At 46.8% G+C, this 15,552-nt stretch overlaps 1 protein-coding gene across 3 annotated transcripts in view; it reads left to right on the top strand.

The window, feature by feature from the left end:
- The window catches only part of LOC115096850 (P2X purinoceptor 1-like), a 363,629-nt gene that overhangs the window by 313,368 nt on the left and 34,709 nt on the right, over positions 1-15,552 (top strand). For all 3 annotated transcript variants that reach the window (XM_029612053.1, XM_029612052.1, XM_029612051.1), the window contains 2 exons: positions 3,419-3,499; positions 5,056-5,197. In XM_029612053.1, the coding sequence (XP_029467913.1) occupies positions 3,419-3,499; positions 5,056-5,197 (223 nt within the window). The remainder of the gene's footprint in view (positions 1-3,418; positions 3,500-5,055; positions 5,198-15,552) is intronic.

The following is a 15,552-nucleotide window of genomic DNA, read 5'->3' as shown; positions in this document are numbered from 1 at the left end:
AAGGAGATTGGCTCTGTTCTCTGGACCTTCAAGAAGCCTACGCTCATATTCCAATTTCCCCACAACATCAAAAGTATCTACGATTCGTAGTGGGAAAAAGACATTTCCAGTACCGAGGCCTTCCATTTGGACTGGCCTCAGCACCTCGAGTGTTCACAAAATGCCTTGCAGCTGCAGCTGCACATCTCAGAAAAAACAGCATTCATGTTTTTCCCTACCTAGACGATTGGCTCATCAGGATTCCATCCAAACAAGGAGCTCTCACAGCCTTGCGAAGCACCATATCCCTGTTGTATTCCCTGGGATTTCTAATCAACTATCAGAAGTCACATTTGAACCCGTCTGAACTCCTCACTTTCATTGGAGCAGACTTTGACACCACAGATGCAAAAGCTTTTCTTCCAAGCGACTGTGCGAACATCCTAGCAAATCTTGCAAACTCCTTGAGCATTTGCAACTTCGCCTCTGCCCATCAATTCCTTACACTTCTGGGTCACATGGCGTCTACAGTCCACGTGACCCCTATGGCAAAGTTAGCCATGAGAATAACTCAATGGACCTTAAAGTCTCAGTGGCTTCAAGCTGTTCAGCCACTGTCATCCCTAATACGGGTCACCAACCAGTTACGTCTCTCACTTCAATGGTGGACATGCCAACCGGCTTTACGGACCAGCTTTCCATTCCAACAGTCGACTCCTCAAATAACTTAAACCACAGATGCATCCAACTTGGGATGGGGAGCTCACGTCAACAACCTTCATACTCAAGGTATGTGGACTCTGCTCGAAAGAAAATTCCAAATCAACTTTTTAGAACTTCGAGCGATAAGATATGCTCTTTATGCCTTCAAGGACTGCCTCTCACACAAGACTGTGCTGATACAAATGGACAACACAGTAGCAATGTGGTACATAAACAAACAGGGAGGCACAGGCTCCTATCTACTGTGTCAAGAAGCAGTGCAGATTTGGGCCTGGGCCCTAGCAAACTCCATGCATCTCAGGGCCACTTATCTAGCAGGCATACAAAATGTCCTACAGACAATCTCAATCGATGTTTCCATCCCCACGAATGGTCACTGGATCTCTGTGTAGCCAGCAAAATTTTTCAATGCTGGGGTCACCCAACCATCGACCTCTTTGCATCCAATCTGAACCACAAGGTGGAAAGGTTCTGCTCCCTCCATAGCCGTCGACAAATGTTCCCCAGGGACGCCTTTGCTCACCTCTGGAACACAGGGCTTCTATATGCGTATCCTTCGATTCCGCTCATAGTCAAAACTCTCGTGAAGCTACAGCAGGACAGAGGGTCAATGATCCTCATAGCCCTGTATTGGCCTCGACAAGTATGGTTTCCCATACTCCTCGACCTCTCGATCAGAGAACCAATTCACCTGGGCACAGCACCCACTCTCATAACTCAGAACCAGGGCAAATTGCGCCATCCCAACCTACCAACCCTTGCCCTAACAGCTTGGATGTTGAAAGCTTGATCCTGCAACCACTCAACCTTTCAACTCAAGTCTCTCAGTTTCTTGTAGCTTCATGAAAGCCTTCCACATGTAAATCTTACCGCTCTAAGTGGACTAGATTTACCAAGTGGTGCACACAAAAAGGTATTGACCCTTTCTCCTGCCCCACTCCTTCTCTATTAGACTATCTGTGTCACCTCTCAGATTCTTGTCTCCAGACTTCTTCTGTGCGTGTAGACCTAAATGCCATTGCAGCATACCACAAGGGAATAGGGGATGCCCCAATTACTGTGCAACTCCTAGTGAGTCGCTTTATGAGGGGCTTACTTCAACTTAAGCCTCCCATGTGACCACCGGTTACAGAATGGGACCTTAATGTAGTTTTTGCAAGGCTCATGCGCTCTCTGTTTGAGCCTTTGCATTCCTGTGATATAAAATTTCTTACATGGAAAGTCTTTTTCCTACTAGCCATAACATTTGCTAGGAGAGTCAGTGATGATTTGCAAGCCCTTGTCACATACTCACCCTACACAAGGTTCCTGCATGACCGAGTGGTTCTCTGCACTCACCCCAAATTTCTGCCTAAGGTGGTAACGGATTTTCACCTTAACCAATCCATAGTCTTGCCCACTTTCTTTCCAAGGCCTCACTCTCACCAGGGTGAGAGAATTTTGCACACCTTGGACTGTAAACGTGCACTCGCTTTTTACCTAGACCACACTGCAGTCCATAGGAAGTCCACCCAACTCTTTGTTTCTTTAGACAAAAACAAACCAGGAATTGCAGTGGGCAAACAAGCTCTCTCCATCTGGCTGGCAGACTGTATCGCATTCTGCTATGAAAAAGCAGGCCTTCCTCTCCAAGGACGAGTAAAGGCGCATTCAATTAGGGCTATGTCAACATCCATAGCACACTACCGTTCAGTACCTATCGCAGACACCTGCAAAGCTGCAACTTGGAGTTCTATGCATACATTTGCAGCTCATTACTGCTTGGATAAAGAAGGAAGACAAGACTCTGCCTTTCGACAATCTGTCTTGAAAATCCTATTTCCAGTGTAATACCCAACTCCTTCCACAACCGCCTGCTGTGATTCAAGCTGCCTCATCTTAGTCAATGGCACCTCAGTTGTTGTGCCTGTTGCACGAGTTATGTGCCATTGACCTATTACAAGATGAGTCAGCTTGTGGCTTGCTAATCACCCATATGTGAGGACTACCATCCTGCATGTCCTGGGATAAAGCAGAGTTGCTTACCTGTTACAGGTGTTATCCCAGGACAGCAGGATGTAGTACTCAGGAAACCCACCCACCACCCTGCGGAGGTGGGTCCATTGCCGTTCTTTTGTTTTATTTTTTCGCTCGCACTTATTGCTACAAACGAGACTGAAGGGAGACCCCTGTGGCTGCAGGGATCATGGCATGCTGGGCATGCTCAGTGGGCTCAGTGTGTCAGTCAAAAGTTTCTAGAAACTTTGACAGAAGTTTTCCGTGATAGGGCTCCATCGATGATGTCACCCATATGTGAGGACTACATCCTGCTGTCCTGGGATAACACCTGTTACAGGTAAGCAACTCTGCTTTATCCCATGACAAGCAGGACGGTAGTCCTCACATATGGATGACATCATCGATGTGTCTCTGCCACAATGTCTAGCCTGTGCCTGCCTTGCCTTACCCAACCTCTCCAGCCTGACTTAACTATACCATGATGTCCTACCACTGAAGCCAAGCTCTGCTGGCCTCCAGAACCTAAGGACTCAACTTGTAGGGGAGGGGACTGGCTAGGCAGAAGATAAACCCCAGTCCGGTCCTGCTCTGCTCCTGAGGGGGTGATCCCTGATCCCAGCCAGCATGTCACTTTGAATTTTTTTTTGGAAAAGCATGATGTACTGTAAATAAACAACAATGATAATAATACTTAACCAATGATTTATGTTTTTGTCAGGCCTCCGTTACTAAGAGAAGCTGAAAATTTCACTTTACTTATTAAGAACAGTATTACCTTCGCTAGACGTAGAGTCTCCAGGTCAGTAATGAAGCTTCTGCTGCTCCATTTTTTTACCTTTTTGCACTGGGGCTTCCTCTAGGGATGGTCGTGGGGGTTGTACAAGGGGATCTCACAAGATCCTTAGGTTTTTGCACACTTCGGGGAGGGGGGGATTGGCTTTTTTAAGGCATGGCCTTGGGATACTCCTGGGGGAATTCTGCCAAAATCTGCACAGAAAATGGCAAAGATGGAGGAGAACCCAGCATGCCGCAAGTGGAGCTTGTCCTGTTTGCGTCGAAGATGAAGGCCCTGGTGTGCTGCAAGCAGAGCTCGTCCCACTTGCAGCAAAGATGAAGGCCCCAGTGAGAGTGAGTGCATATAGAAGGGGAGGGTGTGTGGGGGGGGATGAGTGTGTAGGAAGGGGGTGTATGAGTAGGGGGAGTGTTGGGGGGGAAATGGGGGTGTGTAGCGGGGTTGTGTAGGTGGGAGGGTGTGTGTGTTGGTGTGTGTGAGACTGTGAGCCTGGGGGAGGATGAGAGAGAGCATGTGTGAGAGTATTTGAGTGGGGGTGCCAGAGAGAGAGAGCCTATGTCAAGAGATTCTGAAAAAGCGTGTGTGTGTTTGAGAGAGATTGGGAGCTGGGGTGTGTGTGAGTTATTGTGTGTATGTGAGGGTTCTTGTTTGTAAGAGAAGGAGCCTGTGTGATGGGATTGTGTATGTGTGAGAGAGAGCCTGGGTGAAGGGGTATGTGAGAGAGATATAGGTAGCCTGTGTTAGCGTGTATGTGTGAAAGAGAAAGGGATACTGTGTGGGTGTGTATGCAAGAGAGAGAGAGGGCCCCTGTATGAGGGGATGTATGTGTGCAAGAGAAGAAACCCTATATGAAGTGATGTGTGTGTGCGAGAGAGAGGTAGCTTGTGTGAGGGGGTGTATGTGTGAGAGAGTGAGGGAGCCTGTATGAGGGGGTGTGTATGTGCACTAGAGAGAAGAAGCCTGTGTGTGAGAGAGAAAGGGACAGAGGGAGCCTGTGTGAGGGGCAGTACTTAGAGAGGGGTCAGACTCTGGGAGTGGAGATGGAGATAGAGTGGAAGAGGTGTGAAGGGGAGAGATACTGGCAGGTGGAGGAGTTGGGGCCTGAGAGGGCAAAGTGGCCAGGGGAGTAGAGAGAGAGAGTGGAAGGAACACTCTCTAGGGAAATTCTGCATCTTTAAGTAATCTTTTTTCTGTATTACATTTTAAATTAATTGCTTAAAGACTATCATGTATACTGTGTTATTTTGACCAATGTAAATTTAGTATGCAGAATTTTTCAGAATTTAAAGTTTTTGTGCACCGAATTTTACATTTTTTTGTACAGAATTCCCCCAGGAGTACTGGGAGCATCAGGATGCATGTTAGCAATCCAGTGCTCTCAGGAAATGTTAGCTATAACTCCTGAGTTGTAGCTCTTTTATGAAAATTACATGGGTTATTTTTAGGCAAGCCATGTTATTTTATTAGAATGATGTTACCTAGTAATCAGCTGCTTTGCCTGCTCTAAGGTTTTGTAGAACAGAGGTCTTCATTAATAATCTGCATCTTGTTTATCAATACAGACGCAACCTCATCGAGTCAGTTACTAGTGATTCTCTGAAATCATGCATCTATCACAAAATAAAAGACCCATACTGCCCTATCTTCAAATTGGGGTACATTATAGCGGAATCTGGGCAAAATTTTGCAGCATTAGCTTATAAGGTACTGTATGCTGAGCTCTACTGAGATGAATGATCTCATTTATACTGTAGGCATCTGTCTTCATCCCTGACTTATATGGAAGAGAGCTGGCTTTCAGAAATGAAAATAAGAGTTCCAAAAGTCAGTGATTATACTGTTTTCTGGGGATCGGGAGGATTGTGTTCTGGTCTCTTTTACATTTTTCATCATTGATCTACATTGAGAGTGATTAACAGGTTGTGAGTTTCCAGGAGATGAGAGCTATCTCTTTGAAGGTCAGGCCTTATAGTTCTGTGCCTCTCTGCATGTGGATTCATTAAGGGGTGAGGTGGTGTGGCTTTCAGTAGTTTTAATGGAGAAAATCTGATATTCAAAAAGTTGATACCATTAAAGGCTGTGTGGGCAATTGGTGTGGGAAGAGGAAAGCTAATTTCCAGTGAGGGTGAGGCATGGCAGTATATGACTCAATGAAGACCAATCTCATAGCTGCTATCCAGAGTGAAAGTCTGCCACCATCGCAGTGTACTGCGGCATCCATTGCAGAAGAGTTGTGATAGTTTTCTTTATAAAGTCATCCTTCCATTGCTGTTAGAATGTCATATATATTTTCCTAAGTGGATGGGTTGCCTAGTTGTTAAATCAATGGAAACTTAGTTTCAAATCTCAGTTCTCCTCCCTGACATTCCCTGTGACCTTGGGCAAGTTGTTTACTCACAGGACAAGTAGGATGGTAGTCTCGCATAAGGGTGACATCACAGGATGGAGCCCAATCATGGAACACTTCTTTCAAAGTTTCCAGAACTTTGACTGGCCCCTACTGGACATGCCCAGCATGGCACTAACTCTGCAGCTAGCTGGGGTCCCCCTTCAGTCTTCTTTTTTCCGCACAGCAGTAGCCACGCGTTTAAGGAGCTCTGCAGAGATTCCTGATAGGACTTTTCCTCACGGAATTACTAAAATTTAATTTACCCCACAGGGGTCCCTCCTTCAACTTTTTCAAGTCGCATGAGAGAGTAAGTTTTTCACCCGATTACCGTCGAGTTTGGCCCTCTCGGCCTACTGGCCGTCAACCGTACTGCGGTGGACAAACAAAGCCAACTTGCTAACAGGTCCCCCTTTCCAGCAACCAGTTCCGCAAGTAACTTTAACCACAATGCATCCAGCTTGGGTTGGGGAGCTCATGTGAACAACAATCTTCAAACTCAAGGTTCTTGGACATGGCTCGAAGCAACGTTTCAAATAAACTTCCTAGAGCTTCGAGCTATACGTTATACTCTATATGCATTCAAAGACTACCTTTCACACAACAGTGTTCTCATACAAACCGACAACACAGTTGAAATGTGGTACTTGAACAAGCAGGGCGGCACAGACTCTTATCTCCTCTGCCAAGAAGCCGCGCAGATCTGGGCCTGGGCCCTTGCACACTCCATGTATCTCCGGGCCACTTATCTGGCAGGCATACAGAATGTAGTAGCAGATTGCCTCAGTCGACAGTTTCATCCCCACGAGTGGTCTCTGGATCCTGTGGTAATGACCAGAACCTTCCAACGATGGGGTCAACCAACAATAGATCTCTTTGCATCTGAATTGAATCACAAAGTGGACAGATACTGCTCCCTACACAGGCAACAAAACAAGTTAACTATGGAAGCCTTCGCTTGCCCCTGGAACTCAAGCCTCCTATACTCGTATCCCCCAATACTGCTGATAGCAAAAACTCTAGTGAAGCTACAACAGGACAAAGGGTCAATGATACTCATAGCCACGTATTGGCCTTGACAAGTATGGTTTCACATCCTTCTTGACCTCTTGATCAGACAACCCATTCGCCTGGCACAGCGCCCACTCTCATAACTCAGAATTAAGGCATGTTACGCCATCCGAACCTTCAGACCCTTTCCCTCACAGCCTGGATGTTGAAAGTTTGATCCTACAACCGCTCAGTCTTTCAACTGATTTCTCTCAAGTGCTTGTAGCGTCACAAAAGCCTTCCACACGAAAATCTTATTGTTCTAAGTGGAATAGGTTTACCATATGGTGCACGCAAAAAGGTAATGACCCCTTTTCCTGCCCCACTCCGTCTCTATTAGACTATCTCTGGCACCTTTCAGACTCTGGCCTCCAGACGTCCTCGGTCAGGGTACACCTGAGTGCCATCTCAGCATACCACAAAGGAGTTGGGAGTAACAGCACAACCCCTTTTGAGTAGGTTCATGAGGGGCCTATTACAGCTTAAGCCCCCTCTAAGGCCACCAGTCACTGATTGGGACCTCAATATAGTGCTTACAAGGCTCATGCGCTCCCCGTTTGAGCCTTTGTACTCCTGCGATGTCAGATTTCTTACATGGAAAGTTCTCTTCCTAGTAGAGATGTGAATCATGTGCCCGATCGTCTTAACGATCGGGTTCGGCTAGAGGGGGGAAAAAATCTGATCGTGGGTGATGTGGGTGATGTGAATCGGAATTGGTTCCAATTCACATCGTTATTTTTTTGTAGTGAGGCCTGACCCTTTAAAATTAACCCCTTACCTTCCCCCACCCTCCTGAACCCCCCCAAAACTTTTTACGATTACCTGGTGGTCCAATGGGGACGCGGGGACCGATCTCCCGCTCTCGGGCCATCGGCGCTATTTTGGCTGCCACTCAAAAATGGCGCCGATGGCCCGATAAAAAAAAAACCCACCCGACCCTTTAAAAACGACCCCTTAGCTGCCTCCACCCTCCCGAGCCCCCCAAAACATTTTAAAATTACCTGGTGGTCTAGTGGTGGTCCCGGGAGCGATCTCCCATTCTCGGGCCATCAGCTGCCACTCATAAAGATGGCACTGATGGCCCTTTGCCCTTACCATGTGACAGGGTATCCATGCCATTGGCCAGCTCCTGTCACATTTATTTATTTATTTATTAACAGCTTTTCTATACCGACATTAAAATACTCATCATATCGGTTTACATAGTAACAAAAGAAGGAAAGTACAAAAAACAAGGGAGGGGGGAGGGGACAACTGATAGAGTTCCCAACAGCGGAAAATTGAACAAAACTGAAAAAGAAGAGAGAGGGAAAGAGAAATAACTTAACTATATTATACAGGTTTCTTGATATACATATTTACAGATGTAGCTGATTGAAATAGCGTGGTCTATGTGATAGCTTTGAACTGATTACTGGAGGAGTAGTGGGGAGGGGTGGGCGAGAGGCTAATCCGGGAAGGCCTGGTGGAAAAGCCATGTTTTTATCAGTTTGCGGAATTTAAAAGGACATTGTTCCAGGCGGAGGTCGGGGGGAAGAGAATTCCAAAGGGCGGGGCCCGCAATAGATAGGGCGCGAGACCTTGTTGCTGTGAGGCGGGTTGTCTTAAGAGTAGGGACTTGTAGGGTGCATGTAAGGTCCTTTCTGGTAGGGCGGGCGGATTGTACTGGAAGTAAAGGTTTATTGAGTCAAAGGGAGTTATGAATGTATATAGCTTTATGTATGATGGTAGGAGCACTGGATGATGTATGATGTACCATTATGCATGATGGTAGGAGCACTGGATGGCCGGTGTCATCTTTAAAGATGGCGGCGGCCATCTTTATGACAGCGTGGCCATCTTTAAATACGGCGGTGGCCATCTTTAAATACGGCAGCGGCCATCCAGTGCTCCTACCATGTGACAGGGGCCGGCCAATGGCACGGATACCCTGTCATATGGTAAGGGCAAAGGGCCATTGGCGCCATCTTTATGAGTGGCAGCCGACAGCCCGAGAACGGGAGATCGCTCCCGGGACCACCACTAGACCACCAGGTAATTTTAAAATGTTTTGGGGGGATCGGGAGGGTGGGGGAAGCTAAGGGGTCGTTTTTAAAGGGTCGGGTGGGTTTTTTTTTTATCGGGCCATCGGCGCCATTTTTGAGTGGCAGCCAAAATGGCGCCGATGGACCGAGAGCGGGAGATCGGTTCCCGCGCCCCCACTAGACCACCAGGTACTCGTAAAATGTTTTGGGGGCGGGTTCGGAAAGGTGGGTGCAGGTAAGGGATTCGTTTTATAGGGTCGGGGTGGGTTTAGGGGTTTTTTTGGTGTGCTGGTTTTCCCCGCCCTCCCCCCCTCCCCCGATTTATGATTTTTCACGATAAATCGGGGGAATTTCTATTATATCGCGACTCTAAACGATTTTTGACGATTTAAAATAAGAACTCCGATTAGTTTTAAATAAATATATCTGATGATTGTTTTAAATCATCAAAAAACAATTCACATCCCTACTTCCTAGTAGCATTACATCTGCTCAAAGGGTTAGTGAGTTACAAGCACTTGTCACATACTCACCCCATACAAGGTTCCTACATGACCGAGTGGTCCTACGTACTCACCCTAAATTCCTTCCTAAGGTGATTACTGACTTCCACTTTAATCAGTCTATAGTCTTGCCCACATTTTTCCCAAGGCCTCACACTCACCAGGGCGAGAGGGTTTTACACACCTTGGACTGTAAACGTGCGCTTACATTTTACCTAGACCGCACTGCAGTCCATAGGAAATCCACACAACTCTTTGTTTCTTTCGATAAAAACAAACCAGGCGTTGCAGTGGGCAAGCAAACTCTTTCCAATTGGCTAGCAGACTGTATTGAATTCTGCTATGAAAAAGCAGGTCTTCCTCTCCAGGGACAAGTGAAGGCGCACTCAGTAATAGCCATGCCAACCTCAGTAGCACACTACTGTTCAGTACCGATTGCTGGCATCTGTAAAGTTGCAATATGGAGCTCTCTTCATACATTTGCAGCACATTACTGCCTGTACAAGGAAAGACGCCAAGACTTTGCCTTTGATCAATCCGTCTTGAAGAACTTATTTCCAGTATAATCCCAACTCCTTCCACTTTCAATCTGCTGTGATTTTCAGGCTGCCTCATTTTTCCCAACAGTACACCAGTTGTTATGCCTGTTGCACAAGTTGTATGTTGTTGGTCCAAGTTAAATATGAGTCAACCTGTAGCTTGCTAATCACCCACATGTGAGGACTACCATCCTGCTTGTCCTGGGAGAAAACAGAGTTGCTTACCTGTAACAGGTGTTCTCCCTGGACAGCAGGATGTAGTCCTCACGAAACCCACCCACCACCCTGCGGAGTTGGGTCCGAAATGTTTTATTATTTTATTTTTTTGCTACAAACGAGACTGAAGGGAGACCCCTGTGGCTCGAGGGATCATGGTATGCTGGGCAGCTCAGTGTGCCAGTCAAAAGTTCTAGAAACTTTGACAGAAAAGTTTTCTGTGATAGGGCTCTGTCCAGTGACGTCACCCACATGCGAGGACTACATCCTGCTGTCCTGGGAGAACACATGTTACAGGTAAGCAACTCTGCTTTCCTGTACCTGGACAACTGGGTTGGTTAAGAGTGATTCCCGTGCGGGGTCCTTGAGTGCTCTAGCCCTGACACTGCAGACGCTACAAGCCTTAAGGTTTGTTATCAACTACCCCAAGTCTCACCTCTGCCCGTCTCCTCAGCTGGACTTCATAGGAGCCAGAGTGGATACGGCACAGGCAAAAGTGTTTCTGCCTTGAGAGTGGGCTCTCACTCTTGCCTCGCTGGCAGCCTGTGTTCGCAGCAGCCGACAAGTATCCGCCCGACTTCTGCTCTGTCTGCTAGGCCACATGGCGGCTTCCATCCATGTCACCCCTTTCACCTGCCTGTGCATGCAGAGAGCTCAGTGGACCTTGAGATCACAATGGCGACAGGCCTCCCAGGACCTCGAGACTCCTATCGAAGTCATGGAACCTCTGCTGATGTCTCTATTCTGGTGGGAAAAAGTGTCCAATCTGGAGAGGGGACTTCTCTTCCAAATGTCTCCACCTCAGGTGATCCTCACCACCATCACCTCTCCTCAGGGCTGGGAAACCCATGTGGACGGCCTTCACATGCAGGGTCTCTGGACCGCCTCCAAAGCCCTCTGTCAAATAAATTTCTTGTAGCTTCGGGCAATCCATTATGCCTTGTGGGCATTCAGAGATCAGTTGTCGCGCAAGGAAGACCTGATCCTGATGGACAACCAGGTAGCGTTGTGGTACATCAACAAACAGGGCAGCACAGGCTCGTTCCTCCTCTGTCACGAGGCGGTGCAAGTGTGGTCCTGGGCCCTGTCTCAAGGGATGTCGCTGCGAGTGACATACCTGCCGGGTCATCTGAACTTGGTGGCGGACCACTTAAGTTGCTCCTTCCAGCCACACGAGTGGTCCCTCAATCCGAAGGTAGCGTCTGAGCTATTTCGCCGCTGGGGTACACCGGATGTGGACTTTTTTCACCTACCATACAATTTAAAGGTGAGCAGGTTCTGCTCTCTGTGGTTGGGGGACGGAAATCCGGGCTGTGATGCTTTCTCCCTCCACTGGGGGATGGGCGTTTCTCGTCGATAGCAGGGCTGAATTAGCCATGCTGTCATGGGATCTGTCAATCAGGTCTGGGAGGTGGAGCTTGTCAAAGCAGAGATCAGAGCTTTGCTCTCTGTGGCTGCGCGTGTGTTCCCGCGCAGGAAAGTAATGGAATCTCCTCAGTCTGTTCTTTCCGCGTGCGGGATCGCACGTGGATCTGTTTTTCTCCTCAGCATTAATATAAGAACATGTCAAAATCGGGGTTTAAACCCTGTAATTGCGGCAAGGTAATGTCGGTCACGGATGGCCATGACCGATGTTACCGATGCCTAGGACCAGATCACAATCGGGAAGATTGTGAATTTTGCTCAAGGATGTCACCCAGAGCACTGAAGCAAAGGGCCTACAGGCTTCAAAAACTTTTTGCCTCACCGGAGCCATCGGAGGCTCATTCGTTGCCTGGCCCTGCGATTTTATCGGCTTCCTCAAAAAAGAGGGCATCATCGTGGGATCCTCAGTCCTCCAAATTTGGAGGTAAGGAGGTGGCAAGCCGACCAAGGCCATCGGATTTTCAAAAATCCAAAGAGCCAGAATCGCCGGCACAGTACACAGTGGCGCCAAAAATCTCGGCGCCTAAAACTTCTCCGCCTACGGTGCTTTATGCGCATACAAAAGTGTCAGCGCATAACACTTCGGCGCCTGAAGAAGTGTCGGTGCACAACATTTCTATGCGCATAGCGCCGAAGACACTTGTGCACACGATGCCAAAGGACCATGCGTGCATGGCGCAGAAGATTTCTGCGCACAGGGCGCCGAAGGCATCGGCGCGCAAGGGGCTAAAGCAGTCCATGCGCAAAACCAAAGGGAATTCTACGCGAACGGCGCTGTCGACATCTGCGCGCATGGCGCCGACAACACCTGTGCACCTGGCGCCAACCATCTCTATGCGCACGGCGCCGGAGACATCGGTGCCAATCACTATTGCGTGTATGGAAACAGAAAGATATGCGCACAAGTCTAGATCCGCGCATAAATCCAAATCTGCACATAAGATACATGAGCACCCATCTCATATATTACAAAATGAGTTGAAACGAAGACGTGGACCCTCACACAGGTCTTCTTCAGCCTCTTCTTCAGTACCCTCACCTCGTTCGGGTACTTCCCTTTCATTGAGAGATGATTCGACAGAGTTTACAATAAAACGTAGAAAACTATCACCGTCTTAACAGAGAACTCATACCTACTCGTCGTCACACTATTATCATAAGCACTCACGACACTCCCACCACAAAAAGTCAGCAAAGAGGAGTGCAACATCATCTCATATACCAACTTCAAATACCTTCTCTCACAGAGAGGTAATACAAGTTGCTTCCTCTACCGCTTCTATAGCTTCAGAGGATTCGAGGGACATCATATGCGACAAAAAACAGAAAGACCATACAGTATACACTATTTTACCTCAGAAAACACCAATGCACCCTAAAGCATGTGAGTCACAAGAACCAGATGATCGTACAATAATGCCCCCTCGTACAAAAGAGGCATTTTTTCAATTGTCCCAATCCTTGGCAGGTTTTTATGAAACTCTTCAGTCATCATTCAAAATGACTAATATTGCTGCTGACTGTTCTCCGGAACATAAGACGCAGACTAATAGAGAACAATCGGTGGAGCCTCCGACATCTCCCATAGCAAACCGAGCAGCTTCACCAAGTTATAAACAGAATATATCATTTGATTCTCCTTCACCGTATACATCCCCATCATCATCTACGGGATTCCCATTGGATCCGCAGGAACAACCTCAGGAGCCATATTCCCCTCCGGAAGACCTTACATACCCAAACTTTCTAGAAAAATTGGGTACAATACTGCATTTAGAGGTCCAAAAAGAGACAGACCCTAGGTCAGAAACCCTTGGTCTCCTAAAAATTTTTGAGACTCCAGGGGAACCAACATCTCTTCCACCACAAGAGCTCCTGCATTCAGTCTTACAGAAATCCTGGGAAACACCTTACGCAATCGCAGCAGTTTCCAGGAAAACGGACATAAAATTCCGCATGAGGAAAACCTCACCGTACTCTGTACCACAATTACCTCATGCTTCAATTGTAGTAGAGTCGGCGATGCAAAGATTTAAGAAAACAAAGTCACATTCCTCATACCCACCAGGCAAACACAACAAATATTTAGATGAGTTTGGCAGGAAAATATACCATAACTCAATGTTGAATGCCCGAATTATGCATTATCAATTCTACATGGTACAATATCTATATGAGTGCATACAAGCTATAAAAGGTATGTTCTCCTCGACTGCGGAGCAGATACCTCCACCTCTTCATGACATGGAAGAGTGTTCTCGTCACCTTTTGAGGTCAATCTACGAAGCATATGAAACATTGTCTAGGGCATCAGCAACAGCCATTGCAGCCCGCAGACTAGCATGGTTACGATCAAGTTCCATACGTGAAGATTTGCACGAGAAACTAACGAAACTTCCATGTACAGGAGATAACCTGTTCAGAGAACGATTTCAGGACACAGTGGGTAAACTGAAGGAAGAAGCTCTAGCAGTACAATCATTAACATCACATCTTGTTAAACTTCTTGTTAAACTTCTATCATCCTCTTCTTCTACTCCCAGTTAGAACCATCCTTGTTTTATTGTAACTGCTTTTTCTGCGCACTTGTTATAATTTGTTATATTTTGTAAATGTATACTCATGTTATAGTTATGTACGTTTATAATTTATTGATCACCCCTTGTTTTATGTAAACCGACATGATACGAACTCTGTGAATGCCGGTATAGAAAAAACTCAAATAAATAAATAAATAAAAATAAATCCTAACTATTCAACAACACGTCGTTATATTGGATCTACTCATAGGCAATGCTATGCCAGGAGACCCTACAGATCTTACCAGTCCTTTCATACACAGACTTACCCTGCGTACCAGAGTCCTGCTCCACAACAGAATACCTCAAACCAACATAGAGGTAAACCACGTAATCAGAGACAGCAGGCACAACAACCGGCTACTGCAGTGAAAGTGACTTCATCTTTTTAGTTACCCAGCCACCACCACAACATCAAGCACCACCCGGCAGGATTCATTCCTGCCTGACAGCCTGGGAGAGAATAACATCCGATCAATGGGTTTTGGAGATAGTATATCACGGCTACCAACTCCAGTTTGTCACAAAACCCATATTACCTCATCATTCCACTTTCAAGATTCACAACTTCCAACCACAACTGGGGGAGGAAATTGCTTTGCTTCGCAAACAACAAGCAATTCAGCAAATTTACCCAGGGACCCAATCAGTAGGATTTTATTCCCCATACTTCCTCATACCCAAGAAGTTGGGTGGCCTTCGCCCCATCCTAGACCTAAGGGAATTGAACAAATTTCTCAACAAAGAGAAATTCAAAATGGTATTGTTGAAGTCAGTCCTTCCTCTGATTCAAACCAACGATTGGATGTGTTCCGTCAACCTGAAGGATGCTTACACACACATTCCAATCCATCCATCCTCGTGGCGTTACCTATGCTTTCGCTACAGGCATCAACACTACCAGTACAAAGTTCTCCCCTTTGGACTATCGGCTGCACCCAGGGTGTTCACCAAATGCATGGTAGTGGTGGTGGCTCATCTCAGACAACAAGGTATAACCATTTTCCCATATCTGGACGATTGGCTCATAATCACCCCAACTCCAAACATCTTACTTGAGCACCTCCATCAAGTGATACAATGTTTGCAAGAATTAGGATTGGTGATCAATTTTCAGAAATCACACCTACAACCAACACAACAGTTACATTTCATAGGAGCATGCCTGGACACTACGTGCAACAGGGCATACCTACCAAGTGACAGAATATCACAATTCCATCTTCTGTTACATACCTTGAACCATACTCAGAGACCTTCAGCGAGACAGGTTTTAGTAGTCCTCGGCCATATGGCAGCGGCAAATCTCATGGTTCCCAACACCAGGCTACACATGA

Source organism: Rhinatrema bivittatum, chromosome 8, assembly GCF_901001135.1.
Source record: "Rhinatrema bivittatum chromosome 8, aRhiBiv1.1, whole genome shotgun sequence".
Classification (NCBI taxonomy): domain Eukaryota; kingdom Metazoa; phylum Chordata; class Amphibia; order Gymnophiona; family Rhinatrematidae; genus Rhinatrema; species Rhinatrema bivittatum.
This window is presented reverse-complemented; position numbering and strand designations above follow the sequence as displayed.